This window comes from Manacus candei, unplaced genomic scaffold, assembly GCF_025592945.1.
Source record: "Manacus candei isolate 608988 ecotype Guabito, Panama unplaced genomic scaffold, ASM2559294v1 h1tg000109l, whole genome shotgun sequence".
Lineage (NCBI taxonomy): Eukaryota > Metazoa > Chordata > Aves > Passeriformes > Pipridae > Manacus > Manacus candei.
In genome coordinates, this window is record NW_026138157.1 from 1,648,950 (window position 1) to 1,676,726 (window position 27,777).

A 27,777-nucleotide genomic window follows, 5' to 3' on the forward strand; every position below is an offset into this window, starting at 1 on the left:
ATTACAAATATAAAGAACATATTTCCCAGTCTACCTCAAATCTGATGCAAGAAATACATAGCACTTCACATTATCACAGCTAATTTGGACTAGCAGGAATTTTAGCCAGAACCTCATAATCACTTGTGAAGTTCAAATGATAAGACAAATATTTGAGACAAGAAACTACTTTTGCTACCACCTACAGTTAAATTCCAAATCTAACTTTATAGTTTTTCATCATATAGTGTCACTATGTGTTAAAATGATTTTTCACTTCTTAAAAAAAATTAAGGGGCCGTTGAGTACAAAACAAGAAAATGAAGTTATTTTGCATTTGCCTTCTGGTTAACCAAGTGGATTCAATGTTCCCCACTGATGGGGAAAACCCTTCTGCCTCATGCCACCTTCATTTCCCCTTTTAGCCATTTGCTTTTAATCATGTGGTTTCAGTTACACTGAAAGTCCAGAACGATTAATTGAAGGCTGTCAATTTGATGAGGCAGCTAGCAAAACCAGGTTCTAGGAGTCTTATTTTGTAGCGTCTCAAAACTACTGAGTCATCTGGCAAATTTCAACATTAACTATTTATTTCTATTGTAGGTGTTTTAAAACAAGTTATATATCTCACTTACAGATTTACGACTTTGTGAAGGAAAGCTGTGTACTGAACCATAAATGCAGGGGTATGGGCCCAATAAACAGATGAAGCAGTTTGCCTGTACATACTAATCACCACCTACCAACACAAGCACACCCTCTCACTCAGGCTGATGATAATCAGACAATAAAACAGAGAAGGGCTGTTAGCTATATATATAAAAGGAAACACATGTTGTAAGAGGAGAGCCAAAAGATTTGGCCCTTAGTTCACAGTTATCATTCAAAAGTAAACTCAAAATATGCCCAAGGCTGATCTTTCCCCTTTACTCACACCAAATATGATCTCCCCAAGGCAAGAACAATAACATGGCTGTGGGTTTGTACAGTGCCTCACACAGAGGTGTTCTGATTTCCAGCTGGAACCTCTGTGCACTACCACAGCATCAAACAAAATGAATAAACACACTTTTACAGGAACTGGCAAAGTGCTAAACATCAGAAGAATTGTAAGCTATCCTTCTTTTGGGAGAAGTTTACTAAAAGTTGTTATTAGGGACCAACTTCTCTCCATTCACCTGTGTGCAACGTTCTACCTTTGTACATGCACAAGCAATTCTGGTTTAGCTGCTTCTACTTCACTCTGGCAGATGTGTAATATTTTATCTCCTGTACCTTGAATGAGAATTCAAGAGATACAATATAATCAGATATAAGACTTCTACTTTATTTTTAAAAAGCAGTGGCATCTCTACCTTTTTCCCTCATACTGGGAGATACTGATGTACTAAATCTGAATTTAATGCAGCAGTGGAGATTTTCACTCTAATTATTCCATTAGAAAGCACACAGATGTCTCACACTGTACTCATAAATTTTCAAGTAGGTATCAATTTTCTGCATGCACTTTTTATTCTAGCAACTGACCTCTCCAGATCATCAATCCTGAGTTATATGCCTGGCAAACCATCAAGGGCTCCTCTTGATGTTGATTTTCATCTAGGTTTTGTTTGGTATTTCTGATTAACAACTTCCAGAATTTTAGCACTATTATTACTAAAAAAATTTAGAAAATGTCATGAGGAACTAAAGAGTTATATTTGCAGTTCTCTCCCTCCTAATGGACCTTTCCATTGCAATTGATAGAGCAAAACTGTAAAGCTAAAAAACAGACTAGAAAAGGTGCTACTTGACTTAGAAAACAAATCATATGTCCTTCTCCTTTGAAGGAACATATTACTGATCAACTCATTTCATGTTTGTAAGGTCACTGTTTCTGTTGTCTTTCAGTATCTCATGTCCACACTCAGCTTAAGACTTGGCTTACTAATATGCTTCCATACACTCATAAGAAAGACTCGGTATTGCATGTGAAATTTCCCTTTCACATGACAGAAGTCATAAAAGTATCACATACCCTTGGTAAAAACACTTTCCCCTAGAGATCAGCATATAGAAAATTAATCTGAAAACAAAACATCAAGGCTGAGGTTCCTGCCAGTGACCAGACACCCTTGATGCATTAACAGTGGTTTTGTCAGATGCCTCCCAGTGCAGATGGTGCCAGCTGTGCTCAGTGACACTGCTGCTCCCCAGCTAAAAAAGGCTACATGACACCTAATACTGAAACTGTACTAGAAATTCCTAGCATGCATAGGTCTTGGGGGACTAAGCAAATATGCCTTGCCCAGACCTGAACTGGTTAGTTCAGTATCTGTGGCTCCTGTGTAACCATGGCTGCTCAATGCAACCCAGGAAAAGAATGGCTCACAACAGGTAACTAATTCCCTCCACTCCTGGTAGGCAACGGAAGGAGGCTAATTGTGTTGTACAGGGAAAAATAAAATCGAGGTGTGTTTCCAGGATACCCTTAAAAAACCTGACTGAACTGGGAAATTCCACTAAGTGAAAGGAATCAGGTTGAAACAGCCTTGAAATACAGTTTGGTTTAAAATAACTGAATTGAAATAGCCAGCAAAAGGAAGTAAAGATGAGGAGGGGGGAAGAAAAAAAAAAAAGGAAAAAGAGGAAAAAAGAGCAAAACACATCCTCTCCAGTATTTATTACTGCCAAAAAGCCCCCTGTTGGAATGTGCTGCTTTGTAGTGGGTTTTTTTGTAAACAAATAATTTGAAAATTGATTTTGCTAACACTTACAGCTCGAGGAAATCAAAGGTATTGCAATCTGTTATTTCAGACAATAATGAAAAAACTCTGCTCTATGTTTTTTCCATTTCTACTCTCATCACTGGCCATTGAGACAGCATGTGTAAAAACTCCAGGCTTACAAATTAACTTACCTCCTGGTAGATTCAATCAGCAATATCAGTACATACAAGGATTGGCTTCCCAGTGTCAGAATGCAATATTGTAACCCATATCCCATCAATGGATAAGTAACAATGACTAAGGCAGCATAAATTGGTTACTAGGTGCACAGGTCATGGAAAGAAGTACATGCTATAAGGAGAAACGCTGCAGTTGCCAAAACTGGAAGTTTCCTTATAAATCATCACTGAGGGTCTCCAGGCTCTGAGCTCCTGAATGTGCTACCCCTTTGAATTTTAGGCATATTTTCTACCAGCAGACATACTGCAGTAACATGTAAATGATACCTCCACAGTTGCTTGCTAAATATCTCCTGAGGTTTCCCTAATTGTGGTTAGTATCATGCAAGCTAACACAAATTCCCAGCACCCACATTTGAAGTCTGAATACAAAGCAAAGAATTTCAGCTTGGGCTAAGCACCGATGCCAGAGCATCCAGAGGATTTCTAGTTTGATGCTGGCTTGTGGCCAGGTCATTCAGATCACAGAATAAGAAACTCAGACCTACTGGCAAAGGAATAATTAGATACATTTTCCTCAGAAGGACAACAGAAACACGGATTTTAAAAAAGTGTATTCAAATGCATTATGCTACGTTTGAATTAAATCATACCAGATCGATCTCACTCATGATTCATATTTTTTTAAAATACCAGCAAGTAGGAAAGAAAGATACATTATCCATGACAGTTTTAAGGTGCTAATCTTGTCCTCCAGTTTGACAGTAGTTCCTCGAACAGCCTTTTTTTTAGAAGTTAAAAAAATAATTATGGTTATTCTTCAAAGAAAATTTCTGTTTTGTTTTCAGTCTTTTCCCTTTTTAAACAAGGTTCTTCGTTTTAACGTAGGCTAGGTAATTGCAGTGTTTTAGTGAAGTATCTTACTTTATTAAACACAACAAACCAGAAGAATAAAAAATCAGAATGGCTTTGTAATGAAGTAAACTCTCTCCCCCCCTTTTTAATTAGACCACCTCACTTCAAAAGTGTAAAGGCACAGAACAGAAGCTACTACCATTTCTGTTTAATGGGGAGATTCTAAATTTCTTACCTGTAAATGAAGTATTTTAGATTCATTATTCCGCAGCATTTCCTTCTGTCTTTCAATTTCTATTTCAAAGCTACAAATCTGATTATGTAAAGTTTGTATACTCTTGTTCTTTTCCAAACTTTCATTCTGGAGCAAGGCCACCTGGAAAAAATTCTAGAATTACTCCTGCCAAAGGTTGTTAAAATACCTATAACTTCATTAGTTTAAAACTATCTTAAACACATGAAAGGGATGAGATCCTAATAAAATCTCTCTCCACATCTTGCAAATAAATAAATAAACCCCAACCTTCTGATAGCTATTTTTGCACTTCCACAGTATGGTACTGGTATAACTTCAGCTTATGAAAGTGCAGATAGGACATAAAAACAGCAAAAGAACTTGTGTCTAAACGTAAAATTTTCTTTCTGTTATTTAATAGCTTGGTTTCCTGGTTTCCACCAACTGACTTGGGAGTTGCTTGGAGTTTGGAAGAAACAACCTAATTCGCTCTAGATCAGTGTTAAGAACTCGAGGCCTGCACAGAAGGGACACCGGAGAGAAGCTGAGCACCTGAAAAGATAGTTGGGGAGGGAATATTAATCTTCCCACCTACTCCCATCTATCCTGATCTACAGCAAATTTAAGGAAGAACCTCATCTGCAGGGGATTGGCTTGGTTTAAAAGAATGTGATGGTGATGAAAACTCTCGAAATGAGTGAATACAGAAGGGATCCATGCATTTGAAGGAAAATCTAGTGGTGCCTACTAGTAGAAAAGACCAAAGAACTACAGGCTGCAAATTATATTCTCTCTCTGTATTGACATTTTATTAATTTATTCATTAGTGACTCATTCTGTTTTTAAAACATGAGTCTTGTTAAAGGAATATCACACAATATATCTCCTTGGGGATGAAAGTAATACAGTAAATATTTTCCGTCACACATATTTTCCGTGCTTGTTCATTAATGTGGTTTGGAGAAGGGGGCTGCTTTGTGGTGGTGGGTTGCTTTTTTGAAAAAATCTAATTTGTCCCCAGGCAAGATTATTCAGCAGCAAAAGCGGAGAAAACAAACACTTGGCACAAGGTGATTTTAGACACGCCCTGACTAGTTCCACAGACAGATCTGGATACGAAGCAGCACCATTTTAGACCCAGGAAACTCTCAATCAACGTTTCACATTAAGACCAATTACTTGGAACCTTCATGTTCTCAAAAGATCTACACCATGGCCCCTGACAGAGGTGCTAGTTTGAGGTCAAGCCATCTTTACCTCTGATGTGGGTGCCACTGCAGAATTCCATCACTCTACCCTCTAATCACACATGGCCATCAAATCTCTTATGTGTCACTGCATTCCTAGCAGAATCTAACCTGTTAGAAAAGGTAAATAATTTCAATCTCTAAACTAGCCTAAACTAGACAAAGGACTGTCAAAGTCCACAGGCATTCAGCAGGTTCAGAGATACCATAACATATGTGTGGGTATCTACTTTCCAGTACAGTACACTATGTGTGCACATACACACATTGGTTCTGCATTTTATATATGGAAAAACTGTCAGAAGAAACCCAACAGAAATGAGACAAGGCTAATTTTGCCATGCAGAAAGAGAAGCAATACTGAGGCTGAATGAATGCATGCCTAGGTACTAGAGAAGATTTTCAAGAACAAGTTTAATTTTAAACTAGTACCTCTGCCTCCCAGGTATTTCAGATCTGCTGGGCAGACACTTCATTTTTTTGCATCCTCCATTTCCTTAATGAATCAGAGTTCTTTAGTTAACTGTGATCTTTACATCCCCCTTTTCTCACTCTTTCCTCCCCAGGCCTCCCAATCACAATGCAGTTACGCTCTGGATCACTAAGCATTACATTTCCATTTTTGTACAAGTTATAAAATGTGGACCTGTCTTGTACTGAGATTTTCCACACAGTTTTACAGAACACAGAAAAGCAGAATTATGTCCTGCAGTCCTTAATCATACAGAACTGTCATTGCTAAGTCAGCAATTGTAGTTTGGCGGTAATTTGTGAATAAAAGAAAATATTTAACTCTAAATACTTTCCTTACTAGAACTTTGGCATAAGTCTGTGGAACTTCAGTTAAAAAAAGGGTAAAGGAAACACAGCATCTATTTACAAACTACATCCTTTACTTCCTTGTCATATTTGAAATATTCCTATAATAAAGTGCTGTTATTCAGTCGTTTTTCAAACTAAGTTGCTGCTTATCACTTCTTACTAAAGAAGAATGGAAGAAACCTTATGCCACAAGGAACTATATTAAAGCAGGTCCCATATTTAAGCCTCATATTAAAAAAGAAAAAAACAGTTTATACCAGTTTTCATTAAGAATGTGATGAAGCCACAAAATTACGTTCAACTGATGATTTCCACAAGACTGTGGGAGTTCAGTCTGCAAGCCTAACCCATCACAGAGTGAACAAAGCACCAAATTTTAATTTGCCCCATAAGGTTTTGATTCAAGATTTAACATCTGACCTTCTCTTACTACTCTTTGCCAGCAGCACCATTCAATAACCAAACTCTTGACTTAGCGCAAGCTTTGCAGCTCTGAAGACTTTGCATACTCCACATGCACTGTTAAAGAACATGGTGACTGGGAGAAGGCAACTTCTCCTTTCCCCTCCACACATATCACAGAATACCCCAAATGAAATCTTGATCCTAGAGAACCCAACAAGACTTCCACTGACTTCAGCAGGGCTAAGATTTCTGAGGTACTCATCAGCTAAGTTAACTTTGCCCTGTTGTTCTTCAGTGCATTGATTAATTTTTTCCTCAAAGAAGAGCACAGTAATGCAGTTACAAATCATTTTGTTACCCTGCCCTACAATAAAGTCACTGACATATGACATGTGGTTAGCTATTCTGGTAACTTGGCACTGTCTTGGGATTTCCAGTGATTCAACTCTTTATTATGAATAGGAAGAAGTCTACAAAGCAGGAAGTGAAGAAAAAAAAATGGACATACAATGATAAGCAGTTATGTCCTAGATGAAAGTTAAAAAAAAGAAAAAATTAAACATAAAAGAGTATTAAAGTATATATTCTCTTTGCTCTGTAAGAGACAAACATAGAACTGCTGGGCATTTTTTATATGACAAAGCACCTCTCAGGACACTAACAAAAGACAGAACGTGATCTATTCTGGAAGTCACAGGGAACGTGGGTTTTTTCCTATGATGTAAAATAAATTGTATAATTTTAATCAGACTAATGAAAAACGAACTAAGGATATGAGTCTGTATCTGTTAAAACTGAAAAATGTACAGTTCCTACATTAACAAAGTTTCACATGCAAGAGCAAACTTAAATAATATTATGGATTGTCAAACTAAGACCTACCTACACGCATAGGAAAATTCTATCTGAAAAAACCCTACATTAGACCTCTCCCAGTTCAGTGGTTTCCTTAAGAGTTCAAGTTCCTTCAAGTTGAAAAACAAGCAGTTCAGGGTCAAACATGCTGGGGACAAAAAAACATATTATGCTGTTCTAGTTAACTCCTGCTTTAAAACTACACTTCCTGTGGTGGCAGGACCTTGCTGGAGACCCACACAGAGAGATCACTGTAGCCCGAGAAGGCAATAAGCTTTCTAGACAAGAGTTTGCAAAACTCCAGCTTGTGGTCTGCTGTGAGATGACAGAAATTCTCAAGCCACACATATTCTGCCACTGAGCTTACACTGGAATTGCTACGTATTCAACTCATTGCAGGAAAGTCTGAAGGGGCTCCTGACTCTTCTGCCTGCATTACTAAAATGGTTTGGTAATTCTGGGATCTTTTTTCCCCTCTAAAAATACAGAAACATTGTTTTAATGTCTATGTCAAATTTTTTCGAAAAGATTTCAGAAACCTGTGATCTGTTCTGAAGTTTTGTATTTTTAAGTCAAAGCCTTGAATTTTATTTGCAGAACAGGTGGTTAAGTCATCCAAATTATTCACAAGATCATAGCTGAGACTGACTGACATGACTCCCAGCATCTCCCAAATCCCAAACAATTAAAAACCAGGAGTCCCAAGGAAGCACTGCAACATGAACTTCATTCTGGTCTAGCACTAAAGCAGACATCATCATGCCCATGAGATAAAATATGTTTAATTAACCTTTGCAGGTCATTAAGTTTGGAGAGCAAGAACAAAAATAAATGAAATAACCAGTTTATTACATACTTCTAATAATGTTATTTCTGGAAGGATGCTGAGGTAGCAAAAATACAGCTCATAGTGCTGCCATAGCTTTCTGGACCCTCCATTTTGTAAGAAAGCAGCACAGAGAGGAAATTTAATACTGGGCTGTTTATCAATGTGAAGAAAGAGTTTTAATTAAGTTACCAATGAGGAAAATTGTACATGGAGTTGCGAAGCCAAGTTTCTCACAGCATTTTATTATATAACAAAGGTACCAGATGCCAAATGGCTTGATAGCTTTTGGAGCCTACTCGTGCTTTAGCTGTACTGCTGAACAGCTGCGAAACAGAAAAAAAAAGCCCTTCTTCCAGTGCTTTTATATGATTCAAAGAAGTCAATGAAAATTAGAAGTGAGTAGAAGATATACCTTATTTTCTAGAGCATTGCTCCACTCTTTCAATAAGTTAACATGCTGCACTGCTGAGCTGGCTTCATGTGCTTTAATTTGTTGGTTTGTTCCCTGTGACAACAAAGAATTTATACATTTTAGCCAATTCCAGTTCTTTTAAACCTACAAAGAAAGAGTATATCAAGACATCGAACCAACACTACATACTTTGGTTCACCAGTGCATGTTGCAGAACTGTAGAGAGAAGGGAAATCTATTTGGGAACTTACAAAAGTCAGGAATACATTTCATATAGCAAGTGTTTTATACAACTGCCATGTATTTCCATCCAGTGTGCTTGATAACTCAGAGACAATAAAGATGAATGAGAGTTACAAAATGAATTGTATTTTAGAGTCTTCTGTGTAGCTTTGAACTAAATAAAGCACAATAAAACCCCTGAGTCATACAAAATCTAAACCGTCCAATTCCATTAACTGTAATTTTAAACTTCTGTTCTATTTCATGAACAGCTTCATAAGCACTACATTTTCCCCTCAGATGGGTATTGAAGACAAATATTTAAGATAAATTTATCATCACTGGAAACTGCCAGCTTTATAAACTATGTTGAGAGTTATTACAATGCCTAGTTTGTCATCTCAAGATGTTACCAAGATTGTTCTAAGATATTCAGATATGCTGCCTCTGCACAACCTTATAAATGCTGTTACAAATAACCACTATATAAAAAGTTTACAGAACACACATAGATTATATACAGAGTACATAAGATGCAGACCATATTACTTTATTTGTATCGTGCTGCATTACACCTACTTCAGTAAGTGCTTTGCAATGCAGAGTATATTAGCTTTGATGGTAGATAGGCTGCAGAAAGGGTTTCAATGATCCTCAAGGTATGTACTCTATATAAAATACTAAAAATATATATGTGGATATATGTACATATATGCACACATATACATACATAAAATGAATGGCAATACATACGACATAACAGTGGGCAGGGTTAGGCTCTACCACTAAGAGCATTACTGTTAACACTTAAAAAGATGAATGCTCATTGTTTAACAACCTGGAAATACCTGCAGGAAGTAGTCTATTGAGAAGTGTTGCTCCTTACAGTTCTTGTCTCTTTAAATTGTCGTGGGCTAAGAAATTAATCACACTATCAGATAAACTCCATTTTTTCCTGTCAGCGGTTTCTGAAATGTCCTGACTAATCTCTTTGTTATATAAGCATTGAAATTCCCCAAGATATATGGTAAGGGAAGGAGAATATTGGAAGAGACTGGAATAATAATACTGAAACTAAACTCTGAGGTTTGGCTTTTTTATTTTTTTTTAAATATTGCAGGGATTGCCAGGATTAAAATCTAAGACTTTTTTTAAAAAATAAATTTCATGCTTTGATTATACACCTGTGTGCACACAGACATATTAATGCACATAAAAATACGTGTTTTAAGTGTGCTAACCTATGTTTAACCTTAATAAAAATATTAAGACACACAAATGAGAGAAAATATAAACATACTTATCTCAAGAAAATGCTTTCATAGAAACAACTGAAATTGTTAGTCTATCTTCTGAAGAACTAGAGAGTTTCCTCTTACCCTAAATTAACGAGTTCTTCAAATGCATGATCTTCCTATTTCAACAAGATATACCTAATAACTGAACTCCAAAAACCACTGCAGGAATATGTGGCCTTTTCATGTTGTTTATTTTTAAAATGCAAAACCAAACATCTGCTATATAATCACTTGGTGCAACTGGATGACTTTTTCTTAACCAAAACTACAGAAGTCCAGAACTTGCATGTCAAATAATTAGGTTCTATTTGCAGACTTTCATCAATTGGGAAGTATAATTGTTATATACTGACCTGAAAAGTGCAGCCATAACGCTTAAAACTACAGGTACTTGGGGCATTAATACATTCTGACAAATGTGCATTCAACTGCAATAGGAAAAAAACGTGAGTTTTGGCAAAAAGACTTTTGCATGATAATGCTCAAAACATAAAGGGCAGAGGTTATCAGGTTTGTATTGTGTGCCATTTGCAGAACATACAATACACATGTGTATATTTTCTCCAGTCTGATCTCAAATGCAAATTCTCTCTATACACATATGTAAACCACACGCACATGCCAATACAGTATACAGTGTGATACATTTAAAATACAGTGAAACTTCTGCTAAAGACTATTTCAATAGGCAACCCATTTGGAAAAAAAAAAAACAAACAAAAAGAACACACTACAATTATTTGATTTCATTTGACTTTAGTGAATGACTAATCTTTTCTCAACAAGTGATTTTTTTTTTTAACTGGTGCTCTGAGCAAGTCTTAAGATCAGTTTCACTGTAGTAGAGTACATTTTTTTTCTAATCCTAATTTCATGAGGAACCAACTTTTCAAAACATAACATGCAATTCTCAGTGCCTAAATTTAACAGTTAAATTACACAAAAAAAAGACTAAACAAGTACTGCATGAAACAGACAAAGAGTTTTAGAATAGGTACAGTTAAGTAACTTTTAAAAAATGCAGTACATGGGATTAAAACTAATTAGTAAAATGCCTGCATTTTTCACAGATTGAGATTTAGTCCAATATCTTGGGTAATTATGAGCACAGACCACTTTTCATTTAAAAATAAACCAATTCACAGAAGCATATACATATATACAGACAGCAGCCATTGCAGCACAGAGGGCAGCAGCTGGATGCAAACTGCCTAAAAGTTGGAGCAGAGAGACATTTTTGGAAAGGACAGTGCAACAGACACTCTCTCTTCAAAAACAGGGTCTGCAGTTCGTATTTCCCACAAAGCAGACAGGAGTTAGAGCCTTGCTCCTCAGCTGGCATCACTGTTTGGGGTTTCAAAATCTCATTTGAAATTCCCACACCTTAAGCCCCACGTGACTCAGCTCATCCACCTCCCTGGGAAGAAGTGGTGAATCAACACTGCTTTGAACATGTAGCTCTGGAACAGACAGGATAGTCTTTAAAATCTGATACTGAGATGCCATCGGTCACTCATCTCTGATATGCACCTGTTATCTTCTAAACACTATCCATAGAAATTCACACTATAGTTTCAAAAGACATGTAGTTTAAAAAAAAAAAAAAAAAAAAGAGAACAAAAAGAAAAAAACGTGTGGTCTAAAAGGTTTTGCAAGAATGCCACATTTTCCAACTTCTCAAAACTATAAGTCTGCCACAGAGTTATGAATTAAACATGAAAATTGTCTTTTATTTTACAGTAAGATATTTGCTTGTACACTACAGAATTTTCTCAAACTGTTAGGCAGGCATTTTCCCATTTTCTGCATTAGATTCATTGTCCCTAACCATGCAGTTAAGTAATATATACATTTTCACAGTATCAGAAAAAAATCAAGCAACATACAGCAACAGATGATGCAGGGCAAATAGCTGTTTAAAGTTCTGTTTCTACCTGCAGTTTCAGAACCCCATTCTAACTGTGTGTGTAACAACCCAGGCTTTAATGGGTCGGTTCTTACAAGCACTCAGATACACCTCTTCTCAAAGTAACTGCAGAAGTCAAGGTTTAAGAATATGCTGAAGTGCTCCAGAACCAGGATCTAAACTTGGAAGTAAGCACTGGGAGGACTGGTCAGTATGCATATTTTCTCTTTTCTTAGAAGCTCCATTTCTCTTAATAAATACAGTATCTATCATATATTTTGTATTTCATTATCTTGGGAGAGAAGACTGCATTTGACTTTAGCAGGAGCCTTATGTGCCTTCTGCACTATGCCACAATTAATAATTTACAAGTGTAAGTGAAAAATGGTATGAATCTGACTCAGGAAGTAAGTAGTAGAGAAAAGAGAAAAACTCATCCTTAGATCAGAAACTTTATTTTCCTTAAGTGGGCCTTACAGAGTGACGAAGACTTCAATAAGGTCTTCCCTATCTTTGGTAAGTTCATTCTATTTTTAGGAAAAAAATTAAGTACATCAATTTCGACAAATGCTACTTCTGTCTTTTTATGTACAAGAACACGGATCTCTTCAAACAAGCCAGGTTTTAATTTTTTTTAATCTGGTCTACATATTATTGCAAGCTTCTATACATAAAGAGAAATTTTTATGCATTCTTGCATCTGCTGTTGGAGTATTGAACTCATATTAACCTTTTATCTTACACTGTTTCTTTAAGTATCAGTTACTATTTTTTTCCCCTAGATTTAACAGATTTAAACATAATTTAAGTTTTTCAATGAAATTACACACTTCTATGGTTTTTCTAGTCTTTACTAACTCTTGTCAATGTGCACTGAATTTTAGTTCTCTATTTTTATGTTATTATAAAGCTAACTACCCCAAGATGCTGCTCTGTGGTGCTAAAATGAGGGCAGGGCAGGGGGAGAGCTAGTAAAAATGAAAGCAGGAAAGACATGCGCTAATCTTGGGCAAGCCAAGTGTAATAATGACTCAAAACTAAGAAACTGTTTATTTTTAAATAGTTTTTCAAGAAATCATTAAAAATATTTGAGCGTTATCACACTTAACTGTGTGGTAGAAAAAGCTTTTCTTTAGATCTCACATTTTAATAAGGAAATGGCTTCTGGCAAAATTCTTGCGAGATCTTACTAAAAAAATTATTCAATTTTTCAGCACAACATTGGGTATGACTTCTTACCTCGCTCCTCATGAGTGTTTTAACACTGCATTTATGAGGACATGAAACCATGACACATGGGCAGTCTGTATCTTCATGTTTCTACAAAGGAAAAAGGAAACAAACCACAAATCAGCTTTTACTGCTTAATTGAGGACTTACTCACAAAGAAAAGCATTCTACAATAATTAAAAACTCCCACAATATTTTTTTCAACGTTTATCCCAACTGGGCTAGACAGAACTGCAATTGCTAAAACATCAGTTTATACTTTTGATAGAGGTGTTGATATTCTGAAGTGAAAACAAGGGTTTCCTTGTGTTTTACCGTGCAAAGCAAATCTATTCGCTTACAATTTTATTGGTTTTATTTTGCACAGTAATAGGAGTCAAGTTTTCTTCCCCAAGAACTACTCACAAAAATGGGCATCTTTAAGAGCAAGCAGAACCACTACAAATGTCCCTTTTAGTAAGAGTATACAGTGCATGGAACTTCAGAAATGTACATTGCCCAGTCTCAGAGAATCTCTTGCCTATGTATGGATATTCATCTTCCAATTATCTTCTAATTTTGATTCCCAAACACCTGATACCTAAGTCTCACTACTATATACCCAAAGTTCAAAGAGATGTTGAAATTTTATGATGATTCTGGGCAGGCATTTTAATCTGAACCCAGATGATGACAGATACTTCAGCATGGCTGTCAAACCCTATCACCATAGGGAGGGAAGAAAGTCAGGCCCAAGATAACAATTTACATTTCCTCTCAGTTTTCTCAACAAAATGAAAAATTCACTTCTCGTCAAGTGACACATCCCATTCAACTTGAAACACAATGTTTCATTTCTGGTACCTAGGAGCAGCAAAGGAAACAAAGGTCTAGATTTATAAGCCTGTTAGAAAAGGAAGAACAAATTGCATGCCCTTTTGCCCAGTAACGATGTCTTTTTTTGAAACAAAACCAAGATATAAAGGAGATCTAAGCTCTGAGATGTAAAAGGCCTTGGTTCAGAACTCTGGCATAAGTCTGCCAGTATTTGAAAATACTACCTCCTTGCTTTTAAAACATACCATCAGGCATGCTGTGCTGACACAAGTCTGTCCTGCCATCCTCCCCATCCGCACGCACTCACTCTGTGTAGCACATGAAGACAGTCACAGCAATAGAGAGCAAGGAACCCTCAGCTGCTCCATAGCCAGAAAGTCAGGACAGCCTCCCCAAAGCGTGGGGGTGAAGAGCTATCTTCATTCCTTCCCCACTAGGATACCCAGCCAGGAGCGATGCCAGTGCCTCTCCTCAGAACACCCTCTGTCAGGGTGACAGTGGTACTCTTCTGATGAGCAGAGACCCAAAGGACCACTCCTGCTCAGGGTCAAGAGCTGGACTTGGGCTCCCTCATTCTGAACACATCCATGACTGTGCTGAAGGGAGACATCAGACAGAACCATGTGGCTCTAAGAGCCTAGTGCCCTGCAAGCTTCTTTAACGATTTATCAACTACAAAACCAGAAAAGTAATACTCCCTTCTAACATTAATTCCCTAACTCTCTTCTTTAACCTACCCAAACTAACTGACAAAAGCTATGACACTGACTCTTGGTTCATGTTACTTCTCAGCATTCTCTCCAGTTCTCCTCACCCCACATCCCAGTTTCATCCCACTGAAACTAAGGGAAGCTTTTCCAATGACTTCAGGATATACCAGAGTAATCCCAGTCCAGTGGCAGAATCCTCTTCCTCACTGACCAGCTCAATTTACCCAGTCAAGCACACAAAACCAAATGCCAAATCAAGTACAAAGCACAGCTGAAGCCACAGGCAGGGCACCCAGCACAAACGAGGGGAAGGCAGGATATTAACACGGCTCCCCAGAAAAGCCACTGTGACATTAGAAACATGTCTGGCTCCAGCGCAGTGACAAGGGAGCAAGATGACAACGTCTTGTGTCTTCCCCAGTGCCTGTCCCAGTCAGCAAGGTTGTATTTCAGGCCACTGAGCTGAGTCCATATTGCCTTGGCAAGGTCTGCCTGGCACAGCTATTATGTGGCCAGGCTGGCAGCGAGGAGCCGAGGCACTAAGCAGTGCTGTCCTTCCACATCCCTATCATCCTACTACTGCCTAAGTATCAATTTTATAGGAGAAGAACTTCCAAGTAGTTCTGTGGATCATACACAGAAAAATATAGTAATCCAGGCACCTTTCAGGCTACGATTTCCATTTTAACAATGTGCCAATTCATCTGTCAGGAGTTGTAGGATGGAAAAGGCAGGTTTGTGACAAAAAAACCCACAACTTTTTAGATGGTTTAAACAAAAGACATTAAGAAGCTAACTCGGCCAAGTGACTATGCAGGCAAGACAAATGCAATCTAAGAAAGTTCTAGTAACGTTGTTAACTTGCTGGAGTCTGCCTCCAACAACGGGGATTTCCTACCTCATGGGTCATGGGATTCTATGAAGACACGAACCACATGTTCTCCAGTAAAATTATTTTGTTTCCATTTGCATACCTTTTTTCTCAGTCTGCTCCCTCTATATCCGTTTTCAGTTCAAGTCACTGAGGCCAGCTTCAGTCATTATTACGGTAGAGAAAATTTTAGGCTACATAAGCTAGAGATGAACTCAAGTTCATCTCTAAAAATCCAGTTTTGTCAACTAGGTGATGAAACTCAAATGAGAAGTCAAAAGAAGCCTTCCAGTACCAAAAGGGGCCTACAGAAAGCCAGAGAGGGACTTTTTACAAGGGCAGGTACTGATAGAACATGGGGGAAGGGCTTTAAGCAGAAAGAGGGCAAGTATAAATTAGATATTAGGAAGAAGGTCTAGACTTGGAGGGTGGTGAAGCAATGGAGCAGGTTTTCCACAGAAGTTGTGAATGCTCCCTAAAAGTGTCTAAGGCCACACTGGATGGGGCTTTGAGCAACCTGGTCTAATGTAAGGTGCCCTTGCCCATGGCACAGGGGTTGGAACTACACGATCTTTAAGGTCCCTCCCAGCCCAAGTCATTGTGTGATTTTAAGATTCAAATGGAAAGTTTCATTAAGCTTCTGATTCTTATTACTGAAGTACAACGAGGTAACATTTTATCAGGCCCCAACAAATAAACCCATCTGCATTTCTATAACCACTGAACTTTTAAAAATCTAGACAAAACAAAAATCAAAAATAGCAGCCAATTGCTAATCATCTAGTTGCAGAGCTTTCTGCACCCTTAAAGCAGCATAGAAGCAAAACTGTCCTCCTTTTATGCATGGTGGTACCAAATTAAATACAATAAACAGAGTGACATCTCAACATCAAACTACATTGTTAGCAAACCACTTTGGTTTTCTGCATCAACCAGTCCTACAACCTCTTAAAGCAACTCAAAATTCTACTTAAGGTTCTGGAGAACAATTACTTTATTTACAAACACTCTTTTCTGTACTTCAGAGTAATATGCCACTCTTGTTTCCAATATGAATGTCTGTTTCTCTGTGAATTAAAAATCTTACAGCCTAAAACTTGCCTCAACCTCTCAGTATCTTGAAAGCTACCACTAGTTCAAAGATTTCATAAGTGTTACATCTATCAACAACTGATAAAAGGGAAAGCTCTTAAACTAAAACAAAGTTCTATGCTCCTCAAAGTATAAGGATTTCAGACTCTCAAAAATTTAATTACATTACTCCTATAAAAAGAAACTGCCTACAAGGAACCTGTGAGCATGTTGCTTAGAGATGGAAAACCAGTTTGTAGACATATTTAATACTCAACTGATTTTGTCTGTTATGACATTACACATTTTTAATATCACTCTTTGCCTCACATCAATTCCCAAGTCTAATGATAATTCTGGAAGAACAACATGATCTAACTAAATACACTTTCACCTCTGTATCAGAATGTGCCAGAATAAACACAGTGCAAATTTAATTTTTTTCTGTGTATTTTCACATCTCAGCCACCTTATTCTAGGTCATGTGCAATCATTAAAGTACCAGCCCCTGCAAGGATGCACTCAAATAACTGAAAGCCAAATCTAAATCAGAACTTGGAGAGATTCTATTTATGCCTTTTTGTAACAACATCTCTGAGCAAAGAACACTTCTCATCATTGTGAGTCTTCATCTAACAAACAATACACAAGAACAAAAATGAAATTTTTATCACTCTTACTATACTAAGAAGGTCTGAGATCCAACACCATCAAACTACAGAAACTATGGAGACAGAATTTTTAAGAAGTGTTAAAATTATGGCAAGATAGATTCAGCATAATAATAATTTCACACATTTCAGTGTGAAATGCCACAAACAGTCAAGTTACAATTCTATGTGTAAAGCAAGCATGACTTTCTCAGCCTCTGCTCTATAATTCTAATTCACAATATGCTGCTTATCAGACAACCTACTCTGATGCCAAGAACAGCAGCAACTGGTCCCAGGCCTGTCATGTACCGCTACTGGTTATGCCAAGACACAATTTGTTTTTACATTGTTTCTTCCCTTCCTCTAATAACAGATCACACAGTACCCAAGAAGGATTAGGCAGAAAAATGCTATTTCTCCTGTCAGTTGCAATGCTTATGCTTTTCCTGCATCTACTGCTGCATCTAACTACCTGTTTTCATGGTAGTTGCAATTTTTTATCTAACTTTAAAAAAACTAAAATGCATAGCAAAATTCACTTCAGTATCAATATTAGGTAGAGGATCTGATTTTTTTAAAATGCAGTATCTGAACATCAGAATAAAGGAAATGCTTCCTAGTCAATGCAGGTTTTTTCCCCACAGGAAAAGAAATGTATTTTGAAAGTCAGCCTATTTTCTCTTTAAACTTATTAATCCTGGTTGAGAGGCCAAAGTTGTTTTGGCAGCTACAGAGAGGGACAAGAAGAGTTATTATTCCACATTAATGTAGGGAATCTTGATCTATATACACAAGAAAATACTGCACCTGCAACATAATCATTGGGACTTGGCTTTTACAGTATTTACAGGTTGTCTCCCGATATTTACAGGTCTTCTCTACATGGTCCGGCAAGTCTTTTCTCAGTATTTTTTCTTTGCAATCAGCACGAGGACACGGGAGTTCTTCAAACTGACAATCAGTTCTCAAATGCATCTGAAAGATTAAAAAAAAAAAAAAGTCAATCCAGCTAAGTTTTGTACGTGTCTATCCTTTGAAGATATACAACGTTAAATAATTTCAGAACTAAAGGAAGCGAAGTTATTTCGTGCACTGTATCACACAAGAGCAAACACTAACAAATCTACTCAGGAATACATTTCTGATTGTACAGTCCCTTTACTTAGACAGCAGATTTCACTGTATTAGAGAGGTACATGAGCTACTTCTACACTAAAAGCATTCTAACATTCTAACACAGTCCAAAACTCCACAAAGGCTATTTAAACAAAAGGTAAGCATTCCTTTTCAAAGTATATTATTCCACATAAACACAAATGCTGCTTTAAGTGGTTTAGGTACCTGAGTTTGCTCATTCAAAGGAAAAACCTACACATCTCCCTGTAAACTGGTGTGTAGCCATACCTCACACCTGTTAAATTACTGGATTACTGCTATGTCATGCCTTCACAGAAAAAAGCCACCAGTTACTTTGCACAAGTCTGGAGAAGCCAAAGGTTTAATTTCACACATAAACCACCACTTCCATGAGAGGATTAAGACTGGTAAATAAAAATAAAACTATACCAAAACAGAAATCATATTTCTCACATTTGTAAAGTACACAATAAGATCCTTCACAATTTTAGTTCTCCCTCTAGTTCTCGTTTACATTTCCAAACCTCAATGTCATGCAATCACGATTTTTTACAATTCCTTACAGCTCATCAAAAAATCAAGTTTCAGAGCAGTTTAACTCTATCATGACATTTATAAATTAAATTAACCACTAGCATGAGCAAGTCAACAAATTGACTGGGGTTTTAATTTGCAAGGTTTTTCCCCTTATTCTTTAACTCAAAAGGAAGCTTACAATTTTTAGATTAACTTACCAGTAATTGACCCAAAGATAGTTGTTCCTTACAGCCCTTGTTTTCATTTCTGCAGTATATCTGAAGGGCAAGTAGTTCTCTCCTGCAACAATTATCCTTAAATACCTGAAAAACCAAAAATCACTTTATTGTAGAAACTGAGAACCACTCAAGGATACACAAGTTCAAAAAAAGTGGAGGCCATGTAATTTGGCTACAGCAGTGTCATTTAATTCCAACTTTATGTGCCAGAAATAAAATCCTGCCATTCAATTTCTCTTGAATGTGCACAGCAGTGAGGTTCCCCCACTATGAAGCAGCCCAGTGAAACAGAATATTTTTACAGGTACTCTACTACTGTTTCAGTTTTACTGTAAATGCAATAAAGGGAAAAGGAAAAGAAAGGACTAAATTTGTTGCTATTTGCTCACCAATAACAGGCCTATATAAGGTATAACTCTACGTTGTTTGGGAAACTGTTGTATTAGGCACAATTCCATAAGACAAAAGAGACTCAAAGTGCAGTGGTTCAGAGGGCAAGGATTTCAGGGAAGGTGGTCCCAAAATGACTAGAGTGTTTACCTGGAACACTTGCTTACACTTCATTAGTAACACATAATTACAGATATTTTCTAAGGTCTTAGACTGGAGGACGTTTATTATTTCACAGCTAAGCAAGCTTTAACTATCTGTCAATTTTCATGTTTCTAAGCACTTTCAGCATCTTTTGCCTACAATTAAACAAAGTTACAAATAGGGATCTTGGGGTTTGGATTTTACACCTTTTATGGGTGACACCTCATAAAAGACACAATAACTGCACTCTCAAGAAGCCCCATTGCTAAGGGCAGGAATTAGAGAGAGAGAAGGACTGAAGACCATTATTACTGTTTTAAAGTACAAAACCAAAGAAATAAAAACTTCTAGCTATTTTTCAACTGCTCTTATGTCTATTAAAAACACCATTAAGAATCAAGTCCAATCTATGACTGCTCTGACAAATGGAGTTCGATGATACTGTGTACACGGCAGTGCTACTGTAATTATAGAAAGGTTCTTCATGCTAACATTTAACCAAGAATTATGATCAGATCTGTCCACAGTGACTATGAATCTATCCCCAGTATCAGAGAAGGAGGAAACATTGCAATCATTCTCATCCAATCTCATCTGACACAGGTCACTGATTTCTATTTACTTTTCGGATGTGTATAGGAAGCTTAATGAATCAACAAATCTCATTTAAGTAATCAATTGCCTATACTGCAATATCTTTTCCAAAGTAATTCACAGGGTTAGTATGCACAGTTTTGCAGAATGAAGTTAAGATAAGAAGACAACTTTCAAAGTTTTTCAGTGATTTTGGACTTCAGCATTCTATGGGAAGTTTCCAGTTTGAAAAACAATGACTTGCACAGTTAGTCTAACAGGTATTTAGTATACACTGGCCTTGTCCTCCTGCTGTTTTAGAGATATTTGAAGTTTCATAAAAAATGTACATATCTATGTATATTGAGAGCTAAAAAGTCAAGACTTAAAAGAACAAATAAAGTAGGCATCATGATTATTGGTCTGAGCTCCTGGAGAGTTCATCCGTGTCAAAACCAAATTACACTGAGTACTATTTAGAGAACTGTTCTGAGTTAAGACAAGGAGAGATTAATGTACCGACTAACCTTTTCTTGAAAATGGTTACTAATACAAGTATTCATTTAGGCAAAAAAGGTTACTAACACAAAGAATTTACTAAGCACTTCTGCAATATTGTAAAACCGCATAACCCATGACTAAGCCAAGAAAAATTTTCTCTACCCTTAACCTTTCAAAGGCCACAAAAAGTTTTGCTGTGAAAAACAGAGAAGAGAATATCACTGAAATAACTTATTCATACAAAAAGAATCTGATTCTGTTACCCTTAGTGTAGCTGCCCTAATTCCAGTGTGGTTCACTGAACACCACATTGTAAAAGAGATGAGTTCAAAGAGTAGACACTGATCTGGAGCCAAATCAGGAGCAGTGTTCATCTAGACCTGTCACATCTCTGCATCTACAGGAGATGGAATATTTCTTATCATCCTCCTGGTTGATGGAAAGACAACTGCAATGTGTTGCTGCAGTTCCCAACCACGAATACAAGATGTGACACCTGTCTGGACCTTTTGGAATGAGGCTGACATGTTGTTTTCTACCATGTGGTTAACAGGAATATATGAAAACACATAAAAAAATATAAAATACATGGTTTAGGTTTTATAACAAAGCTGTCTTCCTCAGGCAGTTTATTACGCCTATGAAATAGATACCACAAACCAAAAATGCATCTTATGTACCCCACGCAATTCAACACTCTTGAATAAGAAACAGTTTTAACAATACCTTATCTTTTGCTATGCTTTCTTGACACGCTGTACATTTTGGACTAGAAGAACTGAAAAGAAAACAGAAAAACTATTTTAGCTCATCTGAATTATTTTAGTGCAAAAAAAATCCATTTATGAGGCACTCGGTTATGATTATTCAATATATTTTAAAATCATTAAAAGTGGACATAGTTCATTATAATAAGAAAACATGATGTTATTTCAATAAATTTGAATGCTTGAGTTTTCAGTGGACAGTATGTGGCATTCCCAAAGAAATGAGGCCAGCACAATGTCTCCAGCCAACTGCGCAGTGATTTTCTTCAAGGTAGCAAAATTCATCCCCTATTTTCCAGCCTGCATCTGATCCACAATTGTCATCACTTCTCAGTCTGTGCAAACAGGTAAAATACTGTCTGTTCAATTATCCAGTCCTACAGCTGTTTCTGGCTCTGACCTGCCAGGTGTTGCCCTTAGAATCACAGAATGGATTGGGCTGGAGAAGAACTTGAAGATTGTCTAAATTTCACTCCCCTGCCATGGGCAGGGACACTTTTCATTAGACCAGGTTGCAACGTTCCATTTTAGCTCCTTTTCCCCATGTAAAATGGGCATGGTCAGACCGATCTCCCATGTAAAGCACCGAGACGAAAAGCACTAGGTAAAAGCTGGGTGAATTCCTTCATAAAGCAAGTCATTGACAGGCTAACTAAGTTATGGCTGCCAGCAGCAGTGCAAATCAATGTAAAAGGCTGAAAAAGTTCAATTATGTTATATAATCAGTACGGTTATGTCAAATCATCTCACTGGATTCTGCTCCTTGAACTGACCGTTCTACGTCTCATCATATTTCTGAGCATCTTAACTACCTTGCAGCTTCAATATCTGTAATACTTTTCTCAAGTTAAAAAAAAAAAGGGGGAAACTAATCTACTTGAGGGCATATAGTGTTTAATACAATGTCATGCTTTCCTTGCTCTTACTGAATTCACTCAAGCATCCCACTTGCTTTTTCAAACTACTCTTGCATACTGAGCAGACATCTTTACTGCTTTATCCACACTAAATCCCAATTCCTTGTCCTCAAACAACCCTGGAGCAGAAGCTGCTAGCATATAATTACTGTGTTTGTGTGTACAGCAGCATATCAACAGTGAATAAAAAAATTTTGCCCAATACAGAAACATAAACCTATTTTGCTTTCAGTTTTATGGCACACTTTTTATTTCCAAAAAAAAAAAAAAAAAAAAGGAAACGTAAATTTAATTTCAATAAAGGATTTGTTTGCAACAAGCACTTAAATATCGTGAAATAACTCAATGGCCTTATGCACATGTCCTTTTCAATAACAGACTGTTTGGAAAGTCAGGAAAGTAAAATCGCACATATATTCTCGCTGCACTGTAATAAACACATGTGCATGTCTCACAGCAGGGAAGGAAAACTGCCCACATTATAGCAATGCCAGAATTGTTACTGCTTAGATTGTCAAGGATCTGCTCTGTCCACCTGTGCACATCCAAGCATGGCAGCTGTTTGGGTTTTTTGCAGTCACTGTTATTAACTATGTAACAGTCTTCCAAAAATATGTATTGAGAAAAAAATAACTGCATTTCTTAAACACAAACTACACCTCATTCAACACTGGGTATCAAAAGAAAAGCTGGTGGTTTTTTTGTTTTTGTTGTTTTAAATTTGACATGCTGTAGCACAAAACCTGCAGGAGTGGATTGGTGAGCTATGGACCCTTGTATTTGCCCAGTAGAGAGACTACTCTTTCTCAAGAGACAGAGTATCGTAATATCTTTCATACTCTTTCACCATGCTGCATGGAGTCTTGACTTAGATATCTAAGTATTAGATATCAGATTACACTATTTCCAAGTGACATATAAACCTAGTGTCACAAAAAGTAAACAAGAGACCACCAAAAATCCCGAAGTCAAATCTTCTCTCTGTTAGCAGTCCAGTATGCAACATCCGTTGAGCCAAATCTCTTCTATATTTCTGCTTTCCCAGTAGTAAATGAAAATATTATTCACTGCTTATTTAACCCAGGAGATTAAAGTTTCCAGAATGGCCTCCAAACATTACACCAAGTTTTGAAATCACACTGATGAATACATTCAGTACCAATGCATCAAAAGTTCAGAGGCAAAGAAATACACTTCTACTAATGCACAAATACTTCTTAAAAGCTAGATACTTGTTGAATGATTGCACTTTTACCTAGACTGGGAAAGACTGCACCTCTCAGCATTCATTTCTACATCATCCACTCACCCACTTTGCACTCTGGCCCAAGAATCTCAGTAATAGAGAAGCCAGTCTTTCTGACCCCCCTGCAATCCACAAAACACACAAGTCCCAGGACAAACAGCTGGAGGGGTTACAGGGGAACTGCTCCACAAGCAGTTACATTTGTCCAAGGGGTCCCACCACCCAACTCTAAGGTTGGGTCCACAGCCATGTTAGGTTTCATCACTAAGGAATCTCTGCAAGCTCACTTCTCCACAAAGACACAATTTACTACGTGTATTCAACACCAAACTAAACATGTTAGAAGTCTTGTGAAATAGCCACTCTGTTTAGCCTCCTCAGAGAATGAAATTCTTACCTAACACATCCTACGCAGGATTAAACCACTTTAACAACTCTTTCAACAATATTGATGGAAAGCTTAGCTGTCTTATCCTAACCCAGAGTAGAGCACAAATGTTTGCACCAGCACACGGATAACAAATAATCATGCAAGCAACAGTGGAAGGTTGCTTTGAGCAGCCTATGTTAGCTTAACATATTCCCAAAGCCACAATGGTGTTCACACTAATTTCAGTAGTTCACAACGTTTAAGGGTATCAACATGTCCCATCACGACAAAAAACATACCTCAGCAAGGTATTCATGCAGGTTTCACAGAATCTGTGTCCGCATTCAGTCTGTTTAGGATTGCATAAGATGAGGCGACATTTTTCACATTTATACTTATCTTCCACGGCATTTACGAATTTCTCTTTGTAGCCACCTTGCTCTGGAACATAAATCGATGCTGAAGGACTGCGGTCAGGATTGGCTCTTTGTTGTACCATTTCTACAGATAAAGGGGGTTCTGACTTCTTACTGGTGTCCATGCTCTAAGATAGTTTCTGTGAATCAAAAGTGAGAAAAACTGAGAAATGAAGACCTCTTTTGCCATTTAAATAAAACAAACAGTATCTGAGAGACTACATAAAAACAGAAAGCATCAGGAACAGATACATGTCCACACATCATGTGAGCATAATACATACATAACTGCCTAAATATATTCAGCATAGCAAATCTGTGAAATACTCCACGTGTTTCAAGGGCTCTAGAAGGTAAAGAATTAAAATCTGTTCCTGAAAGCAAAGTGTTCATTAATTATGGGCATCACTCTAGGAACAAATAAGGGATTCTTCCATATCTTCTTCTCTCTCTCTGTAAAGTATTGCTTAAGACTGAAGTTTTATCATGAGAGGAAGCAGCAAGGGGTGTGGTGAAGAAGGTGCACTGGCACAGGACCACACGTAATACTGTTCAAATGCTACTGCAAACACACACAGCCACCAGTGTCCTATACAGGTTCCACTGACAACTCTTCCTGTCTGTCCCACGCAATAGCAAAGTGTAACACACGCTGCTTTTAAGTCTGTTTTAGAACAATACAACAGGCTTTTACTTATTAGACACGTTCCCACCTTTTCATCGTACATCCTCACATGAAGAGAACAAGCCACCAAAGCCTAACTGACAGCAGAGAAAGGCGTACATAACATGGCAATTTGATTAATTCACCAGGACTAAGCACAGTTGACAGGTAGCTGAGAAAATAATTAATCCAGTTGAAGAGTGAATTACAGTACCTACTATCTTGGACGATGTTTTGTCTAGGTCAGCATGCAAAGCATTAGTGGAGCAACAGAGGAATAATACCACAGATTAAGTTTTAAAATGTGTTTTCAATAACTTCCTAGCCGATCTTATAATCAAACAAGCGCAAGTGCTCTTAATTAAACCTCAGAATATGGAGGAGAAAGCAGTTGGAGGATACAACACCAATTTACATATGAGAAAGGCAAACTTCAATTCTCCCTCCACGTTAACTGATATTTGTGATATAAACCTATTCCACTACTCTACAGTTGCCTCAACTACCATAGTTATAATTCAACTTTAAGAAGCAGAATGGAGACAAGTCCCAGTTCACTTCTCAATTACAAAAGTATATTCACCAATACCACAAAGGGAGTCAAATGTCTCACATTCCAAATACACAAACTCTTTTGTACACAGTTTTTCTGATCTCTTATCTTCCCCTGCTAAGCCCAAAACAATGCACTTGTAACAAAATCTATTTTCCTGTAGATCATTTCTGCATCAGTGCAGAATGCAACTTTTGGTACAGAATTCTCCATGCACACCAAACAGACAAGGAAGTTTCTTTGATTTCTCATGCTGATTGTTATTTACAGAAACAAAAGACAAAATCACTGTGACTCATTGCTGAGACCACTGCATGTTTTTACAACACCAGCTGAGCAAGGGTAGAGGTGTTGAGCGAAGATTTCTCACTTTACTGCCCCCTAACCCAGAGGAAAGCCTCTCTGTATGTCCATCAAACAGAGAGAGCCCAAGGAAACCATCCTCATAACTCAGCACATAGATCCAATGATTGGGTCTTATTCAAAACCACCAAAACAATTGCCCAAACCCCTCAAAAACAGGTTCTATGTTAACTGAAAGGCAACTATAAATTCTGATTCATAATTTGAATTTATTCAGAATGTTATTCTGTTACTTGTCTGCTCTTCAGAGACTTATGTATTGACAGAACAGTATCTGAAAGAACCGAAAAGTCAGTGCTGAACTGCAAGTAAGTCACACTTCTCATTAACAAGGAAATTCAGCTTATTTCAGACCAGGGAAGGAAGCAAAGCCTGAGCTAGTTTCAGCAGCAAGCATAAAAAAGCCAACAAATAATAATGACACTGAAGAGGCAACTCAAGATTGTAACCAGCACACAAGAAATGAAATTGCTGCCGAGAACACAACACAAGGACAGGGAGGTTGAGAAGTACCATGACTGAGAAAGGACAGCAGCTGACAGTAGTCTAGTTTTAGAGACTGCCCAAGGCATGACCGATGCCGCTGAACATCCACGGTTGGACACGAGGGAACACGGTCATGAGCTTAGGACCTCTGCTGAAGTTCTAAGAGAAAAGGAAATTAGAAAGGGAGGGGGGAAAAAGTGCAACTCCATAAGCATCCAGACTGGTGATGGTGAAACAGAGTGGACTTACTACGGACTTGCTTCTTGTGCACGACTGTGGGAAAAGCTTCATTTGGCATTTGCAGTTTAGGAATCTGTAAAGGTTTCAGTTCCCCAATTCATAATTTGTAGATAGATACTAATGCCTCTTCCCCCCTGCAACTGCGCCTTTTTAAAATCATATTCAAGGCCTCCACCATTCTGTCAATTCTTGAAGTCAAAAGCCAACTTCAAGCATGTTGACTGGTAAGAACAGCACATTTTACTTTCCTTAAAATGACAGAATAAAACAAGACATGGTCTGCTTCTGACCCACAAAAGAAATAGAGGAAAAAGAGGCACTAAAAGAGATGTCGACAGGAGAACTGGCAAGACAAGAGAGCACAAAGTTGTTGAACTCATAAGTCACACCACTAAATGTCTGCTTCTCCATTAAGTTTCTTCCAAACAAAAAGAAGCTAAAGAAGATGTGAAGTCTTCCAAAAGCATGATTTCTTCAAGGAAACTGAATAATTAGTCACAAGGAGGCAGGCACGGGTGACAGGAGAATATTCAACAGAGAAAGAGTACCAAATGCCAAATGAGCAGCAGGTGAGAGTTTCACAGAGACACGAAACTGCTCGGGGCTGGACTGTCAGCTGTCAAGAAAGATTTCATACCAAAATAAACTGCACAGGGCTCCACAGGACTGCACTTTTGGAATTGACTTATTGGATATCTTGTCACAGAAAACCACCAGAAAGCACACTGACAAATAAAATGTACTATGCAATATGCCTAACAGTCAGATTTGTCTGCCTTGGGTTTTATATTTATTTTATGAATAAAAGTCTGTCAGATCAGAAAAGCTAAACAAGCGCAGCACCAGAGCAGCCAGCCTGGTGAAGAATGCTCTTCCACAATACCCTGAATGCCAGGATTTTCTTATGCAGCAAAACTAGGAAGCCATTCATTAAGTACTTTCATAAAATACA

General features: G+C 37.6%; 1 protein-coding gene across 11 annotated transcripts in view; it reads right to left on the bottom strand.

Annotated features, from left to right (window-relative positions):
* The window catches only part of TRAF3 (TNF receptor associated factor 3), a 70,448-nt gene that overhangs the window by 10,101 nt on the left and 32,570 nt on the right, over positions 1-27,777 (bottom strand). For 10 of the 11 annotated variants that reach the window (XM_051769518.1, XM_051769515.1, XM_051769514.1 and 7 more), the window contains 8 exons: positions 24,403-24,659; positions 21,530-21,581; positions 19,175-19,279; positions 18,111-18,278; positions 13,192-13,272; positions 10,400-10,474; positions 8,527-8,619; positions 3,957-4,097 (listed from right to left, as the gene is read on the bottom strand). In XM_051769518.1, the coding sequence (XP_051625478.1) occupies positions 3,957-4,097; positions 8,527-8,619; positions 10,400-10,474; positions 13,192-13,272; positions 18,111-18,278; positions 19,175-19,279; positions 21,530-21,581; positions 24,403-24,644 (957 nt within the window). In that variant the 5' untranslated portion in view covers positions 24,645-24,659. The remainder of the gene's footprint in view (positions 1-3,956; positions 4,098-8,526; positions 8,620-10,399; positions 10,475-13,191; positions 13,273-18,110; positions 18,279-19,174; positions 19,280-21,529; positions 21,582-24,402; positions 24,660-27,777) is intronic. The other variant, XM_051769524.1, reaches the window with a different exon arrangement.